General features: G+C 40.3%; 3 protein-coding genes across 6 annotated transcripts; 1 reads left to right on the top strand and 2 right to left on the bottom strand.

Moving 5' to 3' along the window:
- Positions 1-369: 369 nt before the first annotated feature.
- Positions 370-975, bottom strand: LOC128743310 (dolichyl-diphosphooligosaccharide--protein glycosyltransferase subunit DAD1). The gene is made up of 2 exons (XM_053839864.1): positions 669-975; positions 370-603 (listed from the first exon to the last, which is right to left on the bottom strand). The coding sequence occupies exons 1-2, from the start codon at positions 874-876 to the stop codon at positions 473-475; spliced, it is 339 nt and encodes a 112-aa protein (XP_053695839.1). The 5' UTR covers positions 877-975; the 3' UTR covers positions 370-472.
- Positions 976-2679: 1704 nt separating this feature from the next.
- LOC128744413 (proton-coupled amino acid transporter-like protein CG1139) lies at positions 2680-17720 on the top strand. 2 transcript variants are annotated; one of them, XM_053841410.1, is made up of 5 exons: positions 2680-3139; positions 3462-3648; positions 14471-15218; positions 15280-15589; positions 15651-17720. In XM_053841410.1, the coding sequence occupies exons 3-5, from the start codon at positions 14483-14485 to the stop codon at positions 16066-16068; spliced, it is 1464 nt and encodes a 487-aa protein (XP_053697385.1). In that variant the 5' UTR covers positions 2680-3139; positions 3462-3648; positions 14471-14482; the 3' UTR covers positions 16069-17720. The 2 variants fall into 2 exon arrangements, with proteins under 2 accessions (XP_053697385.1, XP_053697386.1); XM_053841411.1 differs by having other exon boundaries at positions 3465-3648.
- LOC128744414 (protein fuzzy) lies at positions 16708-19382 on the bottom strand. Of its 3 annotated transcripts, XM_053841414.1 has the most exons (4): positions 19273-19382; positions 19071-19201; positions 17830-18878; positions 16708-17532 (listed from the first exon to the last, which is right to left on the bottom strand). In XM_053841414.1, the coding sequence occupies exons 2-4, from the start codon at positions 19146-19148 to the stop codon at positions 17475-17477; spliced, it is 1185 nt and encodes a 394-aa protein (XP_053697389.1). In that variant the 5' UTR covers positions 19149-19201; positions 19273-19382; the 3' UTR covers positions 16708-17474. The 3 variants fall into 3 exon arrangements, with proteins under 3 accessions (XP_053697389.1, XP_053697388.1, XP_053697390.1); XM_053841413.1 differs by lacking the exon at positions 19273-19382 and having other exon boundaries at positions 19071-19264; XM_053841415.1 differs by lacking the exon at positions 19273-19382 and having other exon boundaries at positions 17830-18993; positions 19071-19161.
- Between the last annotated feature and the right edge of the window lie 7210 nt (positions 19383-26592).

Genomic DNA, 26592 nt, shown 5'->3' on the forward strand with positions numbered 1-26592 from the left:
CCGGATCAGGTTGCTTCAACGAGCAAAGGAATAAATTCGGTCTACCTTCAGCAATGAAGTACTAAGACAGATGAAAATTGCAAGTTTTCCTCCGAGAAGTTTTTTGTGTGAGACTCTGGACTCACAATCCAGTTATCGTAGGTTCGAATCTCAGCGAGGAGAAGTTGTTAGAATCAGTAGGACTAGCCCCGCGAATGTCCTCTACTCTAGCAACAGCGTGTTGCAGTCTGTCTAATAAAATTGATTTGCTTGCTAAACAATCGTAGCAATGCAAGCCAAATAAAACTGTAGTAAAGAATTATTTTCCCAATGAGTGCCATGTCCCCAACAAATTTCGGATTTTTAAAGCAACAGATGAAACATCTCAGAATTAGGACGATTGTTTCATTATTTTTATATGGAAATGCACACACTTACGCTTACTACGGAGTTATGATTACTTGAAGGACTCATCGTAAATTAATTTTCGAATCTATCCGATAAAGTTGACCACCACCAAATGCAGTACAATGTGTGCAAAGATAAAATCGGCATATCCTCGCTCCGGTGAGATTCCCAAAAATTGCGACTTGTTTTGCGGATTGGACTGCAGTCGAAGGCAAACTGTAACGAGGTGTAAAAAACCGAACTTAGTTCAGTCAGAGTGGTTAGATTTCGAACAAACTTACCTCCCAGCACGAAGCAGCTTACGGTGCTGATAAATCCAGCCAGAAACGAGTTGAACGGGAAAGTTCCAACAAGGCAGCAGTAAACAAATTGCGTGATGCCGGTAAGCAAAATGTACAACAGATAGGCGTCGACTATTTTCAGCTTCTTGGGCGTGTTGTTGGTGTACTCATCGTAGAATTTTACCAGAACAGTTTTTAGATTAGTCATTTTCGCGAAATGAGTGGTTTTTTGTTAAGAGAAAACTTGGAAATTTAATAAATTGGATATTGCAAGCTGCAGCGTACAGCACGACGAATTTCTGATAAACAAGAACAAGACACGTATGATCGATACTTTTGACGTTGCAATTTCATTGATTCGCTGTAGAGCTGTTCCGTTAGAAGTGGTGCCAGTTTTCTGTTCGAGACATTAATGGTGAGCAATAGACCAAATCAAGGTGACGTCATCTGGCAGATACTGGCGCCCTTGTTTACAAACAGACCGCAGAGTCCAACAAAGTTTCAGCCGTTCAAACGGCAAGTTTGTTATTTAAACCGAGTTTAAACAGCATTAGGACTAAATTTAAAAGCCATTATGCCTGTAAAATGTTAAAACACACGCTACATTCGCTATAAACGGAAAGGAAAGTTTTCCAAAATGTAAACAAGGGCGCCAGTATCTGTCAATTGACGGTATGATGATTTGGTCTATAACGTAAAAGCATATAGCGCGAAATTCTAAATTTTGATTTATTAGACTAAATTATTTATGAATTCGGTTGAATTGCCATCTAAATGGCTGACCACGAAACAAGGTTCATGACAAATCTAACCTGGTTCGGGCTAATTATCCCAAAGTTCGGAACATAATTAATCGAACGTTTCTCTGGACTCCAGCTCATCGAACCCAATACACTCAACCCCCGCTAATATGAAAAACAGCTCGTTCAGATTGGGCGAGTTCATTTTTAATCTGAATATTTGGTAACTCTATTCATTTCACACACGCGCAAGACGCGCACCCTATGAACTTGTTGTTTTGATTTGACGAAAACAAACGTTTTGAAAACATCTCAAACATGCGCGAATTCTAAAGGTTCGGTTTGTATAATACGAAATTGGTTCGGCAGTTTCGATTAAAATGGTCTATTTTGAGTGCTGGAGAGAGATATAAGTTGCATATGAACTATATTGCCAAAGCTCCTGAGCAAGAGGAAACGCTTTAAGATTTTTTGCTTTTGTTTTAATTTACCGGTCTACTTTAACGTCAATTGTGTGTGACGCTTGATCGGTTTTTAATGTGAACGCATTCATACCACCGGCGTACAGATTAAAAATGTTCAGATTAAAGAAGGTCATACCAACGGGGGTACACGGTATGGCCAGAAAAATCCTTAACATTGTTGCTGTATAGATTATTTAACGAGGTAAATCATGTGTTCGATTTAATTGTTAGCAAAACTAGATTTAAAAATTTGATTGAAAATGTAAATTAGTTTTAAGATACAATTAGTCTGTACTGCCTTGTGCCGAAGACTGTAGAACAATAAATTAAATTAAATAATTTCGTAAACTGTAAAATTAGGTAATCACATCAGAAAGGAAGTGAAAGTCCGAACATGATGATTAAAAAGTAGTAAAATCTTCATCGAATAACAATAATATGAGCAGAATGCTCCCACTCTATCGTTGCTAAATGCTCTTAATTATCAGTGCTCATTTTGCTACCAACGGAACTGGACCCGACCATCGTCCACGTGCACTTGTTGTATTTTATCCCTATACGCAAACCCTAATTGAACAATTTAAGTTACGCCGTCATTGCAAATAAATGATTTAAAGGCTTATTTCGCTTATTTCCAACACACTTTATTCGGAATTTTTTGACTATAAAAATTTTAACGTGCAAGATATCGAAATTTGTGAAGTGTCACTTGACGATAAATTTCAATTTCAAGGATTTTGTTTGGTTTCTGTTTACGATTCCTTCCTCTCACTCATTCGCTGTTTGGTGCTCTTGTTGAAAATGTATGGTTCCGCGAGCAAAATAAGATAAGTTTTTTATACTGATGGTGTACTTTCCTGTGCTCATTGTTTGATCAAAGTGTGATTTGTGTGTTGCAATCAAACTTTTTTCCTTGAAAATAGCCGTGGATTACAGCGCTAAATGCAAAGGTTGTAAGTTGATAATATTGAAGAAAGCGATTGCATGGTGAAACTCGTGTGATGATGATAAAAAATATTCATGATTAACAAGAAAAATTGTGACTCTTGTGTTTGATTACGCCCCGTGCAGAGCACGAAACAGAACAAAGCATATACGGGGTTGAGTCATAGAGCAATATTGAAAAGTGCTACGATAGACTCCTGTCCTGTGTGTGCGGTTGCCTTATCAGGTTCGCTTCGCCAAACTGCAAAAACCCGGAGTTCGACACGACTCTAGCGTAATAAAAACAGAAATGGAAGATTTTACTCCACTGATCAATCTACAGGTATTTATTTGGCAAATTCTGCTTTCTATGCTATGAATCTAGACAATCGTAAAATTGTTATGATAGTATTTCGACGGCTTTGTTTTTTTTAATTAAAAGTTTTCAATCCAACATGCACAGCATTGAGTCGAAATATAATTACAACTGAATAAAATTACTATCATATGCAACGATTCAAACAGCTTAGAATGTCCTTTAACAATAAACTAAAGTTGTCTAATTTCAAAGTTTACGAAAAGAAGTATCATCAAATGTTTCAATTTTTACTAGCTCCTCCATAGGACAGCTTTTGATAATTATAATTTTTTTCTCTGGTTCCTAGAAGAACTGAAAAATTAACCAAACTCTACATCAAGCTATAAATAGTTCATGCACCAAGGATCCTTTGTTCGGAAAGAAAAATAGCTGATATAATAGAACTACGTATAGGTGCATCCTGATTTCTCCGGAGCCGATTATCGGCTACTTGTCTGAGTTTGAATCCATCGAACAACGTGAAACATTCTTTTGTAAGTTTTTTTTTTATCTTTATCTTGTTTTGCACACTAGGCACAAACCCCTCTACTAAAGACCGTAGGCAAACTACCTAAAAGAATGTTTGCGGTGCGTTTTTGACATATTGCGCTTGATTTTTCATTCTAGTAAAAAATAATTTTAGACTAACATAAACTGACTAACTCCGCATTGAATCTTAAGCTTGATTTTTACACACACCGTTTGTATTTTTCCCACAATCTCTCACGATCGGAAGTGCAATCCTTTAACCCCCGTAGTATACGCTTCCTGTACTTCTATTCATTGTTCGCAAGCAGCACTCTGCACTGTGTGTCTTTTAACCAGATCTCCTTCATCTTTTGATTCTTTTACCCAGGAGAGATTGTTTTACCGCACCACCAATCCTTGTTTAGAAAGAAAAAGCTATGCAAAAAATTAATGCATGGTGTTTCCTACCATGGAAGCTGGCGAAAAAAATGTTCCTGTGGCTCTGTGGTTAGCGGTTTCGGTTAGTAGCAAATATCCACGTACCCCGGGGGGCATCATAGTCATTGTGCGCAGAAAATTTTGTTTGTTTTTTGTTAGGATGAGTAGAGAAAATGAAAATGGAATTATTTACAGGCGGTAAACGGAAAGATAATTGCTGCTAATGGAAGGCAGGTTTATTCTTACAGAATTTCCTAGAACAATCCAGTTTAAAAAAAAAAATTAAAATTGAGAACTGAAAAAGTAGGAACATTTATCCTTCATTCGTGCGTCTTAATAATATTAATGGGTGAAACGTTGTTGTGCTAACAATTATACTGCACGAATAACGGAGAAATTCAATTATAACTGCTGCACTTTTACGTGGTTGAAAATTGCTATTGTTATTATTTCCATTGGCACGAAGTCCCTGACTTCTAAACGTTTGCCTGCGCTGCTTATCACTATGCAACACAGTCACTTTACCGGGCCTTCGTGTCTGCGATATTACATTTTTTACTCGAATTCCGTCAAACCCACATTGACTGTCGGATATGAATGCTGGTCGTGAAATGCTATTTAAAAGAATTATTCAACGTGTCAGATGGAATACGTCTTCTAGCTCTCAAAGCAAAAGGATACAAACGCGTGGTAGACTTTTTTTTGACTTTCCTTCCTGTGAACGTAGGGTGGTGGCTTTACTCTAAATCGCCGACCAACTGAAAGAAATCTGAAATAAAACTGGAAAAACAAAATAATCTGCTTAAAAATACATGGTCTTTATCGTAAAAAACTGACTGTGTGATGACCACGAATTGAGTTCGTAGCGTGCTCCCATTCTAACGGAGGTTCACCCGCATTTCGGGAGAAGCCAGCCAGAAGCCGTTCGCATCGCCATTTATTTCCTGTCAAGTGCAACCCTTCGAAGTTTCTTCCCCTCGCTCGCTAGAGCATGTTGATGATGATGGTGGTGGTACGCGATGGAATTTATTTGAACCATCAGGCTTACGGGGAAACCAACAACGGTTGACCGTTCGTTTGGAAGCTTGGTGAGCAGGGAAACAGGAATTCCGTTGGAAGTTTGCCTTAACAACAACGATAAACGGTAAAGGCAGGCACCGAGCGCGGAGGGTGGTTATCAATTTCATCTCGCGAATTGAAATTCTTTGGACTTTTGTGCATTTTCTCAGTTTATATTCAAAAAATTTGTTTTAAGAGTTACGAATATTTGTGCAATTTTAAAGTTTATACATGTGTAAAACCGGAAAACTATGCGAAAGACAGAAGCTATTTTCCGACCTGTTAAAATTTTGAACCACTCTAGCACAAAACTGTTTTCTCCTTCTCCTGTTTATTCCTAACTTAACATTTGTCACGTGCTTATCACCCCAAATAATTATTAAAGATTATATCTTTGCTCGTGTAAGTAAATAGGTAATCTTTTCGGCTATATATCAACAACCAACAAAATGTAATAGAACCTACTGTCCCAGTCATGCATGCAATTTTCCATGTTTGAACGTTATGATAGATTTCAGGGTCTTTCCACTGGGTGAAATGTGTTGCAGGCTTGTGCTTGAATATACGCCCAAATCGAATAATCCAACGGGTTAAGGTTTGGACTGCTAGGGGGGCCCAAATCTTTTATCGTTGATCCGATTTGACGTGTGACATGGCGTTCCATTCTGTTGTAGGACAACGTATTGATCCTGAGAGAAGATGGCCTTCGCCTAGGGAAGCTTTTGGTCCTTCAAAATACCGATACTTGGGTATTGATTTTAACACCAACATCAATAAAAACAGGAGGCATTTTCAAACCGTTGGACGCCACCAAGCTAAACATCATGACACTAGCGTATAGACAGAAACAAAGACAGCAAACCCAGTTTTACCGGGATAAGAAGCGTCGCCTGGATGAAATGGAATGCAAGGACATAGAACAGCTGTATCATTCTCAGGAAACGCGTGAATTCTACAAGAAACAGCATGTCCCGCAAAGGGGTTGTGATGCTAGCCGAAACATGTCGAAATTAAGACGCAGTGATCTTGTCGGGTGAACGTGAGCTGATCGAAAGATCGAAGCAGCATTACATTGAGCACCACAATAGGTGAAGTAATCGAAGCCATCAAACAAGAATGCTGGCAAAGATGGCATCGCAGCGGAGCTTATCAAGATAAGCGGATAGATTGGCTACCTGTCTGCTAATAGTCCAGCTGATAGTCAAGATTTGGGAAGGGGAGCAGCTACCAGAGGAGTAAAAGGAGAGGGTAATGTGCCCAATATACAAGAAGGGCAACAAGTTGGAATGTGAGAACTATCGAGCGATCACTATTCTCAACGCCGCCTATAAAGTGCTTGCTCAGATCATCTTTCGCCAACCATACCAACCTGAGAAGTGAAGCAGTGAAGGTTGGATTAGTGGAGAATACGTCCAAAACCGAGTACTTGTTAGCAGGAGGAACCGCGGGCGATCGAGTTTGCAGAGGCAATAATGTTAGAGATGGAAGACGAATTTATATACCTCGGGTCGTTAATTACAGCCCGGATTACAACTTCTAAAATTGCTAAAGCTGGAATGGTACAATGGGTGGGTCATATTTTGAGAATGCCGACTAAAACGATCCCGATTGGTAGCAGACGCAGTTTTTCCCAGCGTTCTAGATGGATAGATCCAGTGGAGCAAGGCCTGAAAAGTGTAAGATACTCGAGAAATTGGAGACGAATAGCCATAGACCGAGGTTGTTGGCGGAACATTGTTATGCAAATGAAATCCTAAAAGACATCGCAATAGAATAACAGGACTTGTAGATGCTAAATATTTGATAGAAACATAAAAATGAAAGTTTAAAACCCATCGTCATGATTAAGTGAAACTCGTTTCACTAACGCTGATTGAAGCCAGTTTTGAAGCGAAGCGGTGCTGCTTCAGTTAAAACCAAAGTTTCATTGCTTCATTATCGGATAACGTTATCGGATCCTGGATGGTGGTGAGATGATCCGTTTTATTCATGTGATTATATGTTAACAAATGGTCATAAATCCACTTCAAACATTTAACTGTGCAAAACAGTAAGCATAAAAGTAAATTCTGTTAGAACACCCGATTTGTCCGAGCGTATATTTCGAATTGTTATCAAAATTTGAAGAAATATTTGTTTTTTTTTAGAATTATAAAAATTCTAGTTGCACTTTTCGCTTCGATTTTGCTCTTTTGATTACCGCACTTCAGCCAAGTAAGTGTCTACAATATTGTTGAAGAAAGAAATGTTTTGTCTTTTGTATTTACGGTGCTATAGGGCTGCAAAGCCGTTGATAGCAAAAAGGGCCTTATAGCGCCGTAATTGAATAAGTTAAAACATTACTTTCTTCAGCAATATTGCAGATAATAACTAATTCTACAAGTACGCCTTACATCACCTTTTCAAATTTTGCTTGTTTATAGGCGCAGTAATCAAAAGAGCAAAATCGAACAGAAAAGTGCGTGCCAAAGCCTGCAGCCAGTTTTTAATATTTAGGGCAACTTCGGATTTGCGATTCTATCGACTCTGCTGCTCCCAGGTGAGTTCCGCGAGGCAATAATGTGATGCTAGTTTAAATTAAATGTCAGCGAATTTTCAAAGTTTGATCTTGGTTTATTCGTCTTCGTCCCGATTATAGTCCGTTTTCGATCCGGAAATCCCGAATTATCTAGATACAGAATACCGTTCTCGAAACATAAAAGAATCTTGCTAAATTGGCCGCAGAGAAAACAGAAAAAGTACTGTTCGAACAATAGTCCTGTACTGCCTAAAACACATACGTCTTCCAAGTGAAACCACTGCTAACTGGAGCATTTCGAGAGCATTTCATATGAGGAATTGTAAAATTTGTAAAATCGGTTTACGTTTTACTTAGTTTTCTCTATACCCTATACAGTAGAATTCGTTGATAGTTGAACCACATGTCCTTTCCTTATCTTTATCGTCGAAGCCTTCACACTTGCAGGCGGTAGACATAGAACAACAGAAAAGAAACAAAAGCTAAGTTACTAACAATCACATACTACCCTACAATCATAATGTTCACAACAATGTGCGATGGAAAGTTCCACTAGTACAGATAGGAAGAAGGCACCTATCAGCCAGGATCCCCTGTGGCACAGGCAGTATAAACATAGGTGCGGGAAGCAAGAGAAAAGTAAAAATGGATTTACAACAGAACCACTCAGATGACCGGTATGTATTGTTGCGCTACCGTCATCATCCATTCGACGTAAACTGAGTCAGACAGCTCTTCAACCGGCATTTGAATATCAATTAGCTCTGTCAACGTTTGATTTCTAGTGGACTTCGGAATGCTGTTCTTCTCTCCTTAGGGCATATGTAATATGTATGCTGTCGTTCGGTAAACATATAATGCATATGAATATGTACGCATATTTGGAATACGGTTTACCTTATTCTGGAATGTTGAACAAGTATCCGTACCATTGATTAATCCTATCGAATTGGTTTTAAACAATGATCCGGTCTAGTAATGCATTTTCCTATAATGTATAAATAATCTATCGCCTACTTTCAGTTATCAATCAGTTTTCACTCAATCGCAGTGGAGAGACGGTTCTCATAAATAGCATTTACAAAACCTTGCATATCTGGAACCTGCTTAGCAGGCAAGTTATGGATAGCGTCCCACCAAAGCTCTTGTGTACATGGATGGCATATATAACCGACCTTTATTTCGCTTAAATACGTGATGTCGATGTTGATTCTCAGAAACCGTCGTTAGCAAATTCGCAGATACACTCTGCTGCACTCTGTTGTTTCGTGGAAAACTATTTACTGCTGTGATTTGTTGTTGTTCAAAACTACTATATGTAAATAGAAAAAATATTGTAGACTTTAATATTATGCTTTAATATTAGTTCTATCGGGTAATAGTTTTACCCCTTTTCAATATTTATCCTTCGAAAGCGCTTTTATTGTGGGGCTCATCAAACTGCATCGCTGATGACGTATTTAATGTACTGTTCTAGGAAAACTACTCGTTCATTCTAGTAACGTAACACTTAACTGATAACCGTAATTATCACCGCACCCATATGTTTGGGGTGATAATTAAAATAGCAAACTCGTGGTCAGATCACCCAATAAAAAGAGTGTGAATTCTAAAGCTTCGAAATTAGCGTAATTATAAATGGCAGCAGAGCTGTATCTTATCGCGCACGCCATAGCTCGTGCTAACTGGAGCGTTTCCGATTGACCGGCCCTCGTCAAAGCGAAACTCGGATTGCGTATCATGTAATTAAAAACAAAAAACCTTGCTCCCAATCCCGCGCTGCGATGTTGTCAGCATTGCCAAATTAAGAACTCCTGCCACTGGGACTGATAGGTACCAGCGCGAGTTACATGAAGATTGTGCAGGATAGTGACTTTTCATATCGCTGTTTTACAGCGTGTGAATTGCTGATAGCTTCTTAACTTTTCATTTTTCCTCAACATCCCGCTTTTAATCGGGCAGTTCGGAATATTTTGATTCATTAGCCGTTTTCAAGGGTTGACACTCGTTGCAAGTCGGAGATAACAGATTTTCTTTTTTGTTTCTAATTCAATTTACAATAGACTTCCAGTTGGCCTCGTGGTACGACAGTGGCTTAACAATCACCATATCAACATACCTCCTCCACAGTATCTTGCAGTCTTCTATCGTCCCGCGAGCTTCAGCATGTACCATTTCTGACTGACCTTCAAACCGTTGCCTTCCCTCGATACCTAGGAAATGCTTTGCGTCACCAAAATCTTCAGTCTGACACATTATAAGCGTACCATCGACGTATATCAGGATGAAGGCAAACGTGTTGCCCTCTTGTATGTTTGAGACATGAATCCGCTGACGAAGGCTTGAATCCCTTCTTCCGGCAAACTGCGTCGATGCTTGGGTCCCGACACTAACGAATTGCTTAAGTCCATAGTCCATAGAAAATTTTCTTCGGCATGCAGACTGTATTTGGACCTCCATGGTGTAACCTTCTGGCTGCTTTATATATATACAGTCAGTCCACAATCATGGGTCACACACAATTGTGGGTCATTTTAACATTAACTGTTATACTAATTTATTGACAAAGTAGTTACTCATAGGTAGAACTAATAATTTGATCAATTTATTAGATGACTAGCTGACCCGATAAACTTCGTATTACCGCAAATTAACCTGTGTTGTACATAAATCATGAATCTCGGATGATCTTTGTCACAATCTCGAGTTTTGCAAGTTTCTGAGGAGTTCAACCTTAGATGATTCATTTTGGCAGTTACGTAACGTAATAAGCATCACTAATGCTATTCAAATATAGGCCAATAAGCACGAAGAATTTGAATACAATTTTGGATGCCAATTTACAACACCTATGCAGTCAAAAAGCTAACATACAATAACGTGCAGTATAAAATGCCAGATACGCTGATTTGCTGCTTACGTTAAGGCTTATTAGTTAGCTGGAATGGGTAGTTTAACATACAAATTAGCAATTTTTCCTCACAGTAAAGTAGAAAACAACTACCCTGTCCCCTTATAGCCAGAAAGCGGATAGTAATATTCGCCATGATTGTACAACATTACGCCGAATATCATTTTGCGAAAAACCTTAAGCGGAATGAACCATTTCACGGAAAACTTTTTCGTGGAAAGTACCATTTCGCGATCCTCTCCTTACTCGCTATCGCTCGTTCCAGGAAACCGAGGTAGATCTAGGAAAACAAATAAACCTAGACAGTAGTGATATCTGCGGAGAGTCGCCTCCCCCCAGTGGACCGCGCTTCCGACGGCGGGTCACCGGCAACACTCGCGGCCGTCTCGTCCTGAATGATCTAGTGTTACTATAGATAGTTTTTGTGGTCTTGTTATTGACTAATGTTTTATGGAAGAGTCTCGAATTTCTCGAGTTCGATTAGTTATAAGGAAATTTGAATTTCATTTGTATGGGAGCCCCCCTTCCTACACAGGGGAGGGGTCTTAATTCATCATAGAAAAAATTTCTACCCCCTAAAGCCCCACATGCCAAATTTGGTTCCATTTGCTTGATTAGTACTCAAATTATAAGGAAATTTGTATTTCATTTGTATGGGAGCCCCCTCTCTTAAAAGGGGCAAAGCAAGCCTGGGTGCTAATTCCGTTATCGAAATTTGACGTTCTGTTTTTTATAAGACAGACTTCGCAACCAGCTGTTAGAATACAGGACAGTGCGGGGTCAGTGCTACGATCCTATTGACTCTAACAGCCTCTCCCAGCCGAGATTGGAACATACGACGACTGGCTTATTAGACCAGCGTCTTACCCCGAGGCCAACTGGGAGGCTGTTGTAAGAGGGAGGCGTGTAAGAGGGAGGGAAGTTCTCGAGTTATGAGGAAATTTGTTTTTCATTTGTATAGGAGCCCCCCTCCTAAAATGGGGAGGGGTCCTAATTCATCATAGAAAATATTCTTGCTTACAAAAACACCCACATGCTAAATTTGGTTCCATTTGCTTGATTAGTTCTAGAGTTAAGAGGAAATTTGTGTTTCGTTTGTATGGGAGCCCCCCTCCCCTCCTAAAAAAATAAGTAGTCCTAATTCATCATAGAAAAAATTCTTGCCTTCAAAAACACCTACATGTCAAATTTGGTTCCATTTGCTTGATTAGTTCTCGAGTTATGAGGAAATTTATATTTCGTTTGTATAGGAGCCCCTCCTCTTAAAGTGGGGAGGGGTCCTAATTCACCATAGAAAATATTCTTGCCCTCGAAAACTTTCACATGCCAAATTTGGTTCCATTTGCTTGATTAGTTCTCGAGTTATGAGGAAATTTGTTTTTCATTTGTACATCCATAAAAAGTTTGAAAAATTGTATCTCTTGAAACTAGGTTTGCTCCAAAATGATGCCTAAGCATGAGTTGTTGAAAATTGAGTTTTAAACGTGAAAAAATAAACCCTGAAACAAAAAATCCACTATATCCTAAAGTCAGGAAAAAATGTAAAACTAAGATATGCAGGAAATGGTAACTTCGAATTTTTCTCTGGAAAAATAGTGGTGATTTGATGCATTTTGAGACTTTTTCTGAAATCCGTGTTATATTACCAAGCTATGAAATTGTTAGCAACTAGAATAAATATTACCTTTCAATTTGTCGGAAAAGATCGTGCTGATTCTACCATCTATTATAGTACAAAAACGGTTTAAAAAAATTGCAGTATTTATTTTTTCAGTTTTAAAAATCAATTTTCTGCAACTCACGCTTTGGAATCATTTTGGAGCAACCGTAGTTTCGGGATATACGATTTTTCGAACATAGTATCTATTAAAATAAATACGCCCTTTTTAAAAGTGATTCTTGAGCCTAAATGGTGCTAAATTCTCTGGAACGTGCATATTTCCTCCTATCAAACACGTAGATATCGTTTAGAATAAATAGTTCAAGTTTTATCATTTACCTTTCACGTGGAACTGCTAAAATTTAAAAATTGCGAAAATATGTTTTGTTCCGTCTTTAAAAAAAACGTGAATACCTCAGCGAGATTCGAACATACGTCCATACTTTCTTCGACAAAGTTGTTCGTCATTAAATTTCCTATCTATACAGTATACGTACGTTACTCTGAGATACTGTTCGATACCCTGTTTTGACGTTTATTTAAAGGAAATTTCGAAAATTTTAAATTTTTGCCGAATTCAATAATTTTTTGTAACCAAATATGACTCCAGACATGCCACCATAACTTTTTTATGGATGTATCAGATCTCAATGATTGTGAAAAATATAGTTAAGTACCTTGTTTCACCTACTTTAACATGTCTAAAAATATTTTTTTGAATTTACTCCTGAAAAATGCCATTTTTCAATAAAACTCAAATGTCTTAAAGGGATTAAAACACAACACAATTCTATTCTAGTTTCCTTGGTTATTCTTACTGATAGCCAAAAATATCATATCGTTGGTTATTTACGCAGGAAAGAATGGCAAGTGACAAGGATTCGGAAAAGGATGATTCACAACCTTCGGCTGGAATATATTTTTCATGCGGGCAGGAAAACTGTATATGATTTTTACTTCGTTTTAAAACCTTATGCTATGAATAATAGTGGAATTTTCCACGAGCATTCCGATCTACATATTCGTCACTCAGGTAGAATTTTTTTACTAGTTGTTTTGACGCTTTTTAATTTGCTATTTCTTATACCTGTCCGATATTGGTAATTTCATGCTGCTTCTTATCACACTTATCTTCCTTATTGCAAACTAAGGCTACTTGAACCGGTAAACCGGTATGATTTTTAAGATGATCAACATGTCTGCTGACATCATAAATAGCCTCCAGCTTCGTAAGTTTACAGAAGCTTTGAAAATAATTATAAATCTAAAGATTAATAATAGAAACAATTTGAACAATTATCTTCCGGAATGTCCGGATCAATACCCTTCCGCGCAAGGTAAAGCGATCACATTCCTTAGGTATCAATTAGTCACCACAATCGCAACGCTCAGTGTCCCCCACGCACTGATCTGAGAAGGATTAGTAAACAAAGCGGTCAAAGTACCCGAGATCGTCTACATATGTTCCTGTTTGCTGTAAAATGATAACACCGGCTTTTGCGTTACATAACTCCAATCGGACTTCCAGCGTGCACGCGATCGTCAGCTGCCACCATCACCGCATTGTTATTTGTTATCAAACCTGGGTCCGACGGCGATGCGATGGTATGTCACTTTCGTCCTGTGCTTTAGCATATGCTTTTATACTTATCGCACGCAGGCAGTGCCCCATTACAGAAGGTTTGCGATTGGCACTGCGCTGCGCGATCAGTCCTCGAAGAACAGCCGTCCCGTCAGCATCAATTTTGCCGTTCGCTGGAATATACCTGGATCGTAACTTCTTTTTTTTTGGAATAATACACGAATCGCAGTTCAATTCAACACTTTCTAGGCATGGTTCTGGCTGAACTATTATTAATGCTCAAGAATGGAGGGAAACCGGTAAACTATTTTGTTGTGTTATTTTAGCAAGTTCCTGCAAAAAAAGATTGTAGCATCAGCCGAACGAACGAAGTTCATCTCCGGCCTAAGGCACATCTGGAGCATCTTGTGCAATAGTTTCGTCGGACAAATGGGTATTAGACGATAGTAGCAAATTTTTCCTATTAGGAGAATGTCATCTGTCGTTTAGAATCCGTTGTTAACTAACGTTTACTAACCAAAAACCGTAATTTTGCTAATTAATAATTGCACTTAACTCTTCGATTTTTTTCCACATCCACTTAAACTAGTACTAACCTTCTGTAATGCACCATTGCTAACAAATTGTAGGACCTCAACATCAAGCACGCAAATAATGTTTTTACCGCCCACCCCACACAGAGCTCCCGAAGGATGAAGACCGATCGCGAACCGCTGCTGGGCGGGTCGGACAATTCGCTGGATTCGACCCACAACGAGCATCAGCATCTGCTGGCCCGGCCGGATCTTCGCTCGTCGCCGGAAAACGTGATCGTCGACGTGGTCAACGATAGCGACAGTGCGACAGCGAGCAAGGACGATCAAACGTACGGGTCGGCGAACGCCACGTACGATCCGTCGATGCACCGAACGTTAGAGCATCCGACCAGCAATCTGGACACGATGATCCATCTGCTGAAGGGTAACATCGGTACCGGCATACTGGCGATGCCGGATGCGTTCAAAAATGCTGGCCTCTACGTTGGGCTGTTCGGAACCCTGATGATGGGTGTGATCTGCACCCACTGCATGCACATCCTGGTGAAGTGTTCGCACGAGCTGTGCCGACGGTTGCAGGTTCCGTCGTTGAGCTTCGCCGAAGTATGCCACCGGTCGTTCGAGTGCGGACCCATTGGACTGCGGCGGTACTCTTCGATGGCGCGAAATATGATTAACATGTTCCTGGTGATAACGCAGCTCGGCTTCTGCTGTGTGTACTTTGTGTTCGTTGCGGCGAACATCCGCGAAGTGATTGCGCACTACTTTTTCGATCTGGACACCAGAATCTATCTGTTGCTGCTGTTGATACCGATGGTGCTGCTGAATTTGGTTAAGAATCTTAAGTTTTTGACACCGATTTCGCTGATTGCGGCGTTTCTCACTGTTGCGGGTGAGATTTTTTATCAATAAAAAAGTTATGTGAAAAGATTATAGGAAATATTCCGTTTTAGGTCTGGCTTGTACCTTCTACTACGTACTACAGGATCTTCCGAACACGCACTCAGTGAAACCCTTCTCATCGCTGGCACAACTTCCGCTCTACTTCGGAACGGCGGTGTATGCATTCGAAGGGATCGGTATTGTGCTTCCGCTGGAAAATAATATGAAAACTCCGGACGATTTCGGCGGCTGGACCGGTGTCCTAAACACGGGAATGGTTATCGTGGCCTGTCTGTACACGGCGGTTGGTTTCTTCGGCTATCTCAAGTACGGCGATAATGTTCAGGGAAGCATTACACTCAACCTACCGGGCGATCAATTGTAAGTCCAATTTCTTATTCTCAAAGTTAGAATGTAAAATAATTAAAACTAATTTTTTTAGTGTTGCCCAGCTGGTTCGCATCATGATGGCGTTGGCAATCTTCTTCTCTTACGGATTGCAGTTTTACGTCCCGATGACCATCCTAGCGCCAGTGATAAAGCGTCGCTTACACTCGGAGCAGGCTCAGCTGATCGGTGAGTACTTGACGCGCGTAGGTTTGGTCGTTTTTACCTTCATGCTGGCGGCGATGATTCCCAATCTGGGCGCGGTTATTTCACTGGTCGGTGCCGTCAGCAGCTCGACGCTGGCGCTGATTTTCCCCCCGCTGATCGAAATCGTTACATTCTGGCCCGATGGTTTGGGCAAACGTTACTGGGTTCTGTGGAAGGATATTGCCATTATGGCCTTCGGTATCTGTGGGTTCGTGTTCGGTACGTATACCAGTATAGCGCAGATTTTGAATCCGAATCTACATTAGGAGGTGTGGCCTGGTTTGTAAATATTACTCTTGAAAGTGAGAAACTATATTTATACGGGATTGCAACACACAAAAATGTGAATGTGGTTTAGCTAAATCAAACTAGCGACTGTGTGGGGCATGTTCGATTCTGCATGTGATTATAAATTTTAAGTTTTTAGTCTATACTATTATTCCCTTAAGGAAAAAGTTTAGGAAGGAAATAGGGTTTCGTTTGGTTGAATGCAGTTGAACCGGAAAAAGTGAGCAGAGTATGGAAACGGCGTACAGGCTTTAATTAAGTCATCAACTATTGTCGAAACTTAATGGGTTGCTTAAAGAATGAAGCTGGTAAATACTTCAATGTTTAATAGAATATTTGAGTGTTGCAATTTCTGAAACTCTCAAATCAATGTCCTAAACACAAATATCGACATTTTTTCAGTTAATTTCTAATTTTTTGTTGGACAGTAGCACAGATTGAATGAATGTTTAAGTAAAGAGTGTAGCGTCGGTATCTGATTGCATTATTTTGTCTTGTACGAGTGATACCTTACAGTTCTACGTTGAGGAAAAAAAATCCAGTAGAAGTTCTGTTCAATTTTCAACCCTATTAGCAAATACAATAAAACGAGGTGATAAATTGCGACGGAAGGCTATTCTAGCTCATTTATTACTTATCAAATAATTTTTGCATGACAATAATCTATACATTACATCTGTATAAGTGAATAGAAAGTATACCAAGTATAAATATATAACTAGCATAATCATTTACTATTCGAAAAAGGGCTGTATTATTCTGCCAAATTAAAGACAAAGTTTATGAATAAAGCGTTTTCTTGCAATCTGTTAAATATTCCAAATAATTTGTTTCGTTGAAGAGTGGCTATACCACCTATATCAATATGTTCAGTACAAACATAAGACAAAATCGTATTGAACTGATTAAACCAATTTAGTAAAACGTTAAAGTAATGGTTGTAAACATTTGCTGATCTGTTATCTGTTCTTTTCGGCATTTTAAATTCAATTCTTAGGTTTATTTGGTTTCCAATTCCCACCTAAAAGATTTTATTGTGTAATGATTTTGTGTTTGAACAAGTGATATAATCGTAATCAAAGTAGACACTGATTCAGTCAAAATGTCAAACTCTAATTGCAGATCCAAAATAACGAAGCCATGAAAATAACCTCTCCTTATTTGAAAATTTAATAAAACCATCTTAATGAAAAAATAAATCCGGCTAAAAATACAATTTTAGACATTACATTTAGATGTTACTACATGATAGACGAATCAGTTCGGCTAAAATACCAGCATTCCACGGAAGATTGCATCAGCAATCTTTCAATAATCTACCGCAACCAATAAATCGAAGCTCAAAATGTGTAATATCTTCAATCTTTGATAGCAAGAACCTCAGCTACCAGCATACATCCTTATCCGATATTAGCGTGTTCAGTGTTTTTTGTGTTACTAACCTAGAAAGTAAAAAAGTAAACATTTAGTAGACGCATTTGATAACGAATTAATACTGTGCTAACCCCAAAATACACAAAAACCAAAATAAATAATAAGAGGACGTGACGTTTCATGAAGCAGTCATAAAAAGAAACTAAAGGATAATAATTATACACACAAATCAAAACTTCCAAACGCGGAATTGAAGCAAAAAAAATGTATTTTACTAATGACGCATTGTTACTGGCTTTACTTTGCTACCGAAATCCTCTCTAAACCTACCGAAATGTGTGCCTAAAGTATCGGATCCAACTCACCTCATGATGGGCGTCGGAATGGCCGACGTGTACAGCACGCACAGAACGTTCGGCCCCTCGAGCAGGGCGTGACACTTGTGATAATCCGAACACCAGTACTGTTCCAAGTTGGCAATTTTCTCCCCATCGCGAAACAAATCCTCCATCGCGTCCACCGATTGGTGGTAGAACGTTCGCAGAACGTCCAACCGATGGTTGCCGGATAGGGTGCGCTTGCCGGGACTTGTCAGGTGAACGTTCCTCGAAATTACGAACTTCGAATGTTCTCTGTTCAGCAGCAAAAAGCCTAGAATGCTAGCATCCAACTCGATCGAAGCTGGATAATGTTTCGGATAATTTTGCTCAGCTGAAATCAGCAAGTCAATTTCGTTCATCCAAAACTGCTGACTCAAGGCTTGCAGCTTATCGTAGGGCGGTTCCGCCCCACAGAGAGCACAAATGCTAACGCCTTGCGTTATAGGAATACTAATAAAGCGATAAGCAATCGATGGACTCTTTTTGGGCAGAAACACCGGTACATCCTGTTGAATCGTACTGGATGCATTCAGTAGTATCATAAGTAGTTTCCGGTCTATTATGTCCAAATCCCACCAACCCTCGGTACCGCAAGCGACTTTTTGTCGCACAAGTATCGAACAAAAGGGCGAACCTATTTGAATACTAAATTCATTCAACTTAACCAGCATCGCCATGCTCTCCGAGCACAAAACGGCCTCATTAAAGCGAAAGAAATCATTCTCCACCACCTCCAGCAGCTGGTCAATCAAACTGTAACAATTCTTCAGTTCCCTCTTAAACCGATCGATGTTCTTGATCTTTTTGATCGAAGCAATACCCACACAAAAAATCATCGCATAATAGGAGAAGTCCATCAGATTTCGAAGTGCTTTCTCCGTAATGCCCTTCGCTATACCGATCATCATCAACGTACCATCATACTCCTTCCAAATTATCATTCCATCCTCCAGGTGGGTTATCGAAAGATCCACATTTTGCGATTTGCAAAACATGTGCACTCCATTGAGGGATGCGATCGTCGAAAACGGTAGCTAAAAGGATGGATCTTTTAAGACCTTCAAAAGCTGGAAGAATGATCAAGCCCAACAAAGCAAAGATGCTCCGGATCGGATGCCACAACCGAACAACTCTAATAGTGGGACTAAACTACAATGTTAGATTGTATGAAAATTGGAAAGTTATCAGTAAGCAAATATTTCTATTAGTTCGGGTAGAAAGCTTACATTTTCAGAGTCACCTTTCTTCTTGGAATAAATCGGAACGCCACCGTCGGAGGTGAGACACATGAGATGGATCGACATCGCTACGCATTCACCGATGGCCTTTAGAGTTAAAATGGTAGACTTTCTTCTGGCTAAAATTAAAAAAATACGTTTGTAAAGACTTTTTGATGAACTAATTTACAAAATTTGTTTGTTTCAATACGAGTAAATCCAAAATAATTGTCTTCGTTTTTGTGCTTCAACACGAAAACTAGTTCATTTTTACACCAAACTTCTCAAAATTATTGATTATTAGTGCACAAAATTGAGTAAACTATAATATTTATTGCAAGTTTTAGGATAATAATTCACTGCATTATTACCGGAACGCAAAACACTTGTTGAATTGAATGCTCAAAGTAGCTCTCGTTTACTGTTACAATCTTTGTATCTTTTCAGGTATCTTTGATAGATGAATGAAAGACAACAAAAACAAACCGAGGGGTCAGCCAAATGTGAACGACGATTTGAAATTGAGGTAATGTGCTTGACTAATCCATAGACCGGAAAGAGATATATTTGATAAATTTACCGTAATTCATTTGCGGAATAGATTCAAAAATTTGATGAATATCTATTTTCAACTTAAAAAACACTGACCTCGGATTTTGATCGTTTTTGCAAATTTTTCTTTCTGGGGTACTCATACTAACTCATATTTTGAAATGATAGACAGGACACTCATGCAACTCACGTTTCCTGAAATTTATGTTTTGCTTCTTCTCATCACTTTTATTCCTTTGTTGTTGGAGTTTAGTGAATAGTTCTCTTCTTTTTTGTAATCTATACCTATAAAGAAGGATTTCTGTCTGTCTGTCTGTATGTTCCTTATAGAATCGAAAACTACTGAACCAATCGGCATGAAAGTATGCATCTAGAGGTTTTTTGGGGCCAGGAAAGGTTTAAGTGATGGTTAGAAACCCTGTCCTCACTAAGAGGGGGGGGGGCTCCCATACAAATGAAACACAAATTTCTGAATAACTCGACAACTAATCAAGCAAATAGAACAAAATTTGGCATGTGGGTGTTTTCGGTGACAAGAATTTATTCTATGGTAAATTGAGACCCCTCCCCTCTTTATAAGGGGAATTATAATTCCTCTCCTCTTTAAAAGGGGGGGCTTCCATACAAATTTCCTCATAACTCGAGAACTAATCAAGCAAATGAAACCAAATTTGGCAGGTGAAAGTTTTCTAGGGCAAGAATATTTTCTATAGTACATTAGGACCCCTCCTCACTTTAAGAGGGGGGCTCCTATACCAAAGAAACACAATTTTCCTCATAACTCGAGAAGTAATTAAGCAAATGGAACCAAATTTGGCATGTGGGTGTTTTTGGAGACAAAAATTTTTTCTATGATGAATTGGGACCCCTCCCCGTTTTAGGAGGGGGGGATCCTATACAAATGAAATACAAATTTCCTCATAACTGAAGAACTAATCAAGCAAATGGAACAAAATTTGGCATGTGAAAGTTTTTGAGGGCAAGAATATTTTCTGTGGTGAATAAGGACCCCTCCCCACTTTAAGAGGGGGGGGGCTCCTATACAAACGAAATACAAATTTCCTCATAACTCGAGAACTAATCAAGCAAATGGAACAAAATTTGGCACGTGGGTGTTTTTGGAGACAAAATTTCTTTCTATGATGAATTGGGACCCCTCCCCACTTTAGGAAGGGGGGATCCTATACAAATGAAATACAAATTTCCTCATAACTGAAGAACTAATCAAGCAAATGGAACAAAATTTGGCATGTGAAAGTTTTTGAGGGCAAGAATATTTTCTATGGTGAATAAGGACCCCTCCCCACTTTAAGAGGGGGGGCTCCTATATAAACGAAATACAAATTTCCTCATAACTCGAGAACTAATCAAGCAAATGGAACCAAATTTGACATGTAAGTGGTTTTGGACGCAAGATTTTTTTCTATGGTGAATTGAGACCCCTCTCTTCTTTAGAAAGCGAGTTATGGCCCATCTCCTCTTTAAGAGGGTGGGCTTCCATACAAATGAAATGCAAATTTCCTGTTATCTCGAGAACTAATCAATCAAATGGAACCAAATTTGGCATGTGGGAGATTTTGGAGTCTTGAATTTATTTTACGATAGTTAGAGACCTCTCACCCCTGTGGTAGGGGGATACAAATAAAACAGAAATTTTTGCGAAACTCAAAAACTAATCGAACTCGAGAAATTCGAGACTCTTCCATAAAACATTACAAGACCACAAAAACTATCTATAGTAACACTAGATCATTCAGGACGAGACGGTCACGAGTGTTGCCGGTGACCCGCCGTCGGAAGCGCCTTCCACTGGAGGGCTTGCAAAACTCGAGATTGTGACAAAGATCATCCGAGATTCATGATTTATGTACAACACAGGTTAATTTGTGGCAATACGAAGTTTGTCGGGTCAGCTAGTATGGTCTATAAATTTAATAGTCATGTAAAACACAGAAGAAAGCCATTTCTGCGCTATATCATGTTTTAAAATTTTAAAATCTATTTCTGTAATAATTTCTATCAATTTTAGTTCCACATTTAAGGTATTTTCGTGACTTTTCAAGTTTTTAACAGTAAAATTATATGATTTTATGGTGTCCCTTTGCACATTTCGTCCCGCGGCAAAGAGGCTTTGTAAAATTCACTAGTCTTTTGATAGAACTTCCGTATTTCCTCAGAACGGTACAGCTGCTCGTATTTTTCGTACTCCTGGCGTAGCGCTTATGCACCTGAGAGTCAGGTTTGCTGTTTCCGCTTCCGTTTCTATCGCTTTACATACTGACGGGTGGCTACGCGCAGCAATAGTACACGCGTTGCAAGGTCTGAAAGAATTTTGCTGTTTATGCTGGAAGGTAGCGTGAATATCCGGCTGGAAGAAATGTCTTATACCCCCGTGTATTGCATGTAGGCGTCTTTCCCAACGGGTTCACTCAACCTCTTTTGGTCCTTTGCCAATAATATTTTTATAAGAGTTGTTTTTATACTTGCATACAATGGTAAACGGCTAACGTATTTCACTAAATACCAGCTGTATTGTGCCTGGGATCCAGTCATTTACCAACCATTTGCTTCTTCATTTACAATATGTTACGCAATTTGGTTCAGTTTATTCTGCGAAATGTAGGTAATGTGGTGTCCGAATAAGGACGACTAATATTTTTTTTTGCCGGGAAAAACCAGCAATCCAGGAAGATGCTTGCTGATGATTTAAGTACTTATGTATCCACGCCTGTCGGTTCGACAGAACAAAGGAGTGTAGTCAGGTTTTTCAACTGTTGACTGTCATCTGCCATGGCTTTCACCTGTTGCCAGGAGAAGTACACATCAATAGATTGAATATGGTTGAATCGGTTACGGCCCCATTAGCCTCTAGGTCCGCCTCTTCTGCGCTGTCTCTGCAAGTTCTGGTTGAGTGTCTTCCTCCGTTCACTCCTCTCCTAAAAATATCAGATCCAGCTCCACATACCCTTCTCATTTGAGCGTCAAACATTACGATGATCCAGAAAGTTACCCCTGGTCATACTAATTGCTGTGTCTTCATCAGACTTATTACCACCGCCTAGGGGTTGTCTCCCTGTCTACTTTGCCCTTCGTAAAACGCTACGATCAGGAAGCATACGTCGCTGCAGTAAGCTAACAATGTACAAAACCCTTATTAAACCGTAGTTCTTTATGGACTTGAAACTGTGATGCTGCTGACGGAGGACATACGCGCTCTTGCCGTGTTCGAGCGGAAAGTGCTGCGGACGATATTTGGTGGAGTACAAACTGAAAGCGAAGAGTGGCGGAGACGTATGAATCACGAGCTACAGGCACTGCTTGGGGAGACTCCCATCGTACTTATAGCGAAAGTTAGCAGACTACGGTGGGCCGAACACGTCGTAAGGATGCCGGACAACAGTGCGACGAAAATAGTCCTCTTCAACAACCCCACCGGCACCAGGAATAGGGGGCCCAACGTGCACGATGGCTCGACCAGGTCGAAAGCGATTTGCGACTTCTGAGACGACTTGGAAATTGGCGACGAGTGGCCCAAGACCGAGTTGAATGTAGACGAGTGCTTGAAACAGCACGAGCCACCCCGGCCCTATGCAGAAGATCTTTTTTCCGTAAGAAGAATATTACAGAGAAGTTTGAGGGCGAATATTTTTAGATAATCGGCCTATGTTAATCGTGGTTCATCAAGACAAGGTTTACATCGTTGAAATAAAGCAGAAATATGGGCGGTTCAAGATGACTGCACTGCGGAATACCTGAGGTGGCATAGAATGTACTGAATCTACAATCACCAATGGCAACCATCAGCTGACGAATCAGTTAGATAAGAACGAAACCATAGCAGGAGAGTTCCGTTTATCCCAAGCCTTTCGAGTTTAGCGATTGCATTTACGTCACAGCTTACCAGTGGCGGTTGACAGGTCGGTATATATAACGTCGGTTTCCGTCAAATTTTCAAATTTTTTTCAAATTTTCAAATTTATTACCAACAGGCAAGACTTGCCTTAATGGACCTTAATAACTAATACATAAAACGTCGAAACATAGAGACAAAACTCGAACGTAACACTCGTTGTGATAAATTAAAATCAAATACTGCCGAAACTCGGTTGAAAGAACGCTGTAGACCAGAGATACCGCTGTTGGCACTGTAATTCGTCCGTCGGAAAGGTAAATTTAGTAGAGATAACCTCCGCAGTGATCTGGTTGGTGCATTTAAGTTGACTTGACGAAGGATGGTAGGGCAGTCGATGTTGGATGTCAAAATATCCGAAACAACCATGGCGCGCGCTGTTTCTCGGCGAAGTTCGAGAGTATCGATTCGGATGAGTTGGCAACGATCCTCGTATCGAGTATTCCTCATTGGCTGTCGCCATGGAAGCAATCGAAGAGCGTAGCGTACGAAGCGACGCTGGATACTTTCGATGCGGTAGATAGCGTTATTGTAGTGAGGGATCCATACTACGGAACAGTATTCTAAGGAAGCTCGAACCAGTGACCCGTAGAGCGCTACCAAACATTCAATGCTGTTAAAGTCACGTGTCATTCGCATAATTAAGCCTAGTTGTCTAGAGGCTTTGGCAACAATCAATGAAACGTGTTGTTTGAAAGTTAACTTAACATCAAGTAACACGCCGAGATCCTTGACTTGTTCCACTCGCTGAATTGGAAGTCCATTGAGTTTGTAGTTGAAGTGAATCGGTTGATTTTTTCTCGTAAAAGTGATTACAGAACATTTGATCGGATTTAGTAGCATACGATTCGTCTCGCACCAACTGGCAAATGCATTTAACTGTTGTTGAAGAAACAAAGCATCGTCAATGTTTCGGACAGCGTTGAACAATTTTAAATCATCCGCGAAAGCTAGACGTGGGCAATCTAGCGAATGGATTCCATCGTTAAAATATAGGACAAACACCAGCGGACCCAGATGGCTGCCTTGTGCAATCCCGGAAGTAGCAGGGAACGAAGCGGAAGTCACATCACCAATTTTCACACTCAGGATTCGTCCAGTTAAGTACGATTCGAACCAGTTCAACATATTGCCGCTAAAACCATACCTATCCAATTTAGCGACAGCGATGCGATGATTAACTTTATCGAAAGCAGCGGAGAGGTCTGTGTAAATCGCGTCGGTTTGCGCTCGTCCAATGAAGCTGTCAGTTACATAGCTAGTGAAGCAAAGTAGATTCGTAGCACACGAACGTTTTGGGAGAAATCCGTGTTGCTCATCTGCAATCGCTTGTTGGCAATGTGAAAAAAGTGGTTTAATGACCACTAGCTCGAATAATTTCGACGTGGCACACAGTGCAGAAATTCCTCGATAGTTATCGACCTTCGACCGATCGCCTTTTTTGTGAACCGGAAACAAAAATGCCTGCTTCCAAGCTGCAGGGAATTTTCCAGTAGAGATGGACAGACGAAACAGGAGAATGAGAGGCTGAAGCAAACCAGCAATGCACTTCTTGAGCAGCGTAGCCGGAATCCCATCCGGGCCTGGAGAGTACGAATGTTTGAGCTTTGCAGAAGCGGCCAGAATCATGTTGGCATCAATGTTCATCGATGCGAAAGGGTGATCAAAGCGAGGAACGATACTTGCGGCATCCGATACTTGGTTTGTTGTAAGTACTTCGTTGCAAAACACGCTGGAGAACTTTGCTGCAAATAAGCTGCAAACATCGGCAGCATTATTGGCCATTTCGCCATCTAATTCCATAATGGAGGGCAGGCCTGACTGCTTCCGTTGATCATTAACAAAATTCCAGAACCGCTTAGGGTCAGACTTCAACTTTCTCTGCATATGCCGTTTATAATTCGAAAAACAGCGTCGTCTAAGTCTTTTGTAATCGTAGTTGATTCGTCGATAATATTCACGCAGCTGTAGTGAACCGCACGCAGAAAACCTCCTGAATGCAGCATTTTTTTTTGTTTTCAAGCGTCGAAGCTCCGCTGATTGCCAAGGAAGAAAATTCTGCGAACGCCTTTGCAGTTTAGGAACGAAACGGTCAATCAATCGATTAATAATTGATGTGAACTCGTTAACAGTCAGGTCGATGTCGCTTGCATTTAGAGCGTCTGCCCAATCAACGTTGTATAATGCGGTTAGTAAACCCTCATAGTCGGCTCGTCGAAAATTGTAAAAAGTACCATTGGTGGGCTCGGTGTATGCAACACCATCACAGTTCGCAATGGAAAGAACAAGGGCCGGGTGGTGACGAACCAGCTTGACGAGTGGTGCTGGAGCGCATGCCAATTGGGGAGCGGCATCGCTAGTGCTCACAAAACAAAGATCGAGGCAGCGCCCATTCTCATTTGCGTTGTTGTTAATTTGCTGCATGTTTGCAGAATTGTATCCGTCGAGGAGGTCCAAAGCGCAGGCGTGAAAAATAGAGTGATCTGGGTCAGCGTACAAAAATCCGTCACGAGAGGGACACCAGAGTAAATTAGGCAGATTAAAATCGCCGATGATAATAACCTCATCGCACGGTTTAGTCCTAGCGATGATCGACAATAGAGATTGAACATGTGTATCGATCAGCTGATTGTCACGAGTACGATCTGGTGGCAGATAAAGAACGCAAATAAATAATTTGCGATCAGTCAGCTGAACAGATACCCAGACTTGTTCGAGTGTGGTCCATGTAGCATCGTTGATTAAGTGTGCGTTCAAATTACGACGAACGGCGATAAGCGTGCCTCCGCCGGTCTTTTTTCGACTGTTGTGGGGGCTGCGATCACAGCGGAAACCATCGTACTCGGTTCCAAACAAGTAAGATGATTGGGTACGGTCGTCGAGCCAAGTCTCCGTGAGCGCTATGATATCGTAGGAACCATCCGAAAAAGCGAGCTTGTAGTCATCTATGTTGGAATTCATGCCGCAAGCATTTTGGTAGTAGAGATGCAGCGAGTTCGTCTTGCCGGTAGACGGCGTGCTGCGTGTGGTTTGCATTCGATGCGGTGGAACAGGAGCAGATGCATGTGC

Source organism: Sabethes cyaneus, chromosome 3, assembly GCF_943734655.1.
Source record: "Sabethes cyaneus chromosome 3, idSabCyanKW18_F2, whole genome shotgun sequence".
NCBI lineage: Eukaryota > Metazoa > Arthropoda > Insecta > Diptera > Culicidae > Sabethes > Sabethes cyaneus.

Coding starts and splice junctions, on each gene's coding strand:
- LOC128744413 (XM_053841410.1), top strand. CDS start 14,483: ATGAAGACCGATCGCGAACCGCTGCTGGGCGGGTCGGACAATTCGCTG. Junction 15,219..15,279: donor GGCGTTTCTCACTGTTGCGG/GTGAGATTTTTT, acceptor ATTCCGTTTTAG/GTCTGGCTTGTACCTTCTAC. Junction 15,590..15,650: donor AACCTACCGGGCGATCAATT/GTAAGTCCAATT, acceptor TAATTTTTTTAG/TGTTGCCCAGCTGGTTCGCA.
- LOC128743310 (XM_053839864.1), bottom strand. CDS start 876: ATGACTAATCTAAAAACTGTTCTGGTAAAATTCTACGATGAGTACACC. Junction 604..668: donor AAGCTGCTTCGTGCTGGGAG/GTAAGTTTGTTC, acceptor ACCTCGTTACAG/TTTGCCTTCGACTGCAGTCC.
- LOC128744414 (XM_053841414.1), bottom strand. CDS start 19,148: ATGTCGATCCATCTCATGTGTCTCACCTCCGACGGTGGCGTTCCGATT. Junction 18,879..19,070: donor AGAAAGGTGACTCTGAAAAT/GTAAGCTTTCTA, acceptor CCATCCTTTTAG/CTACCGTTTTCGACGATCGC. Junction 17,533..17,829: donor ATTCCGACGCCCATCATGAG/GTGAGTTGGATC, acceptor TTTACTTTCTAG/GTTAGTAACACAAAAAACAC.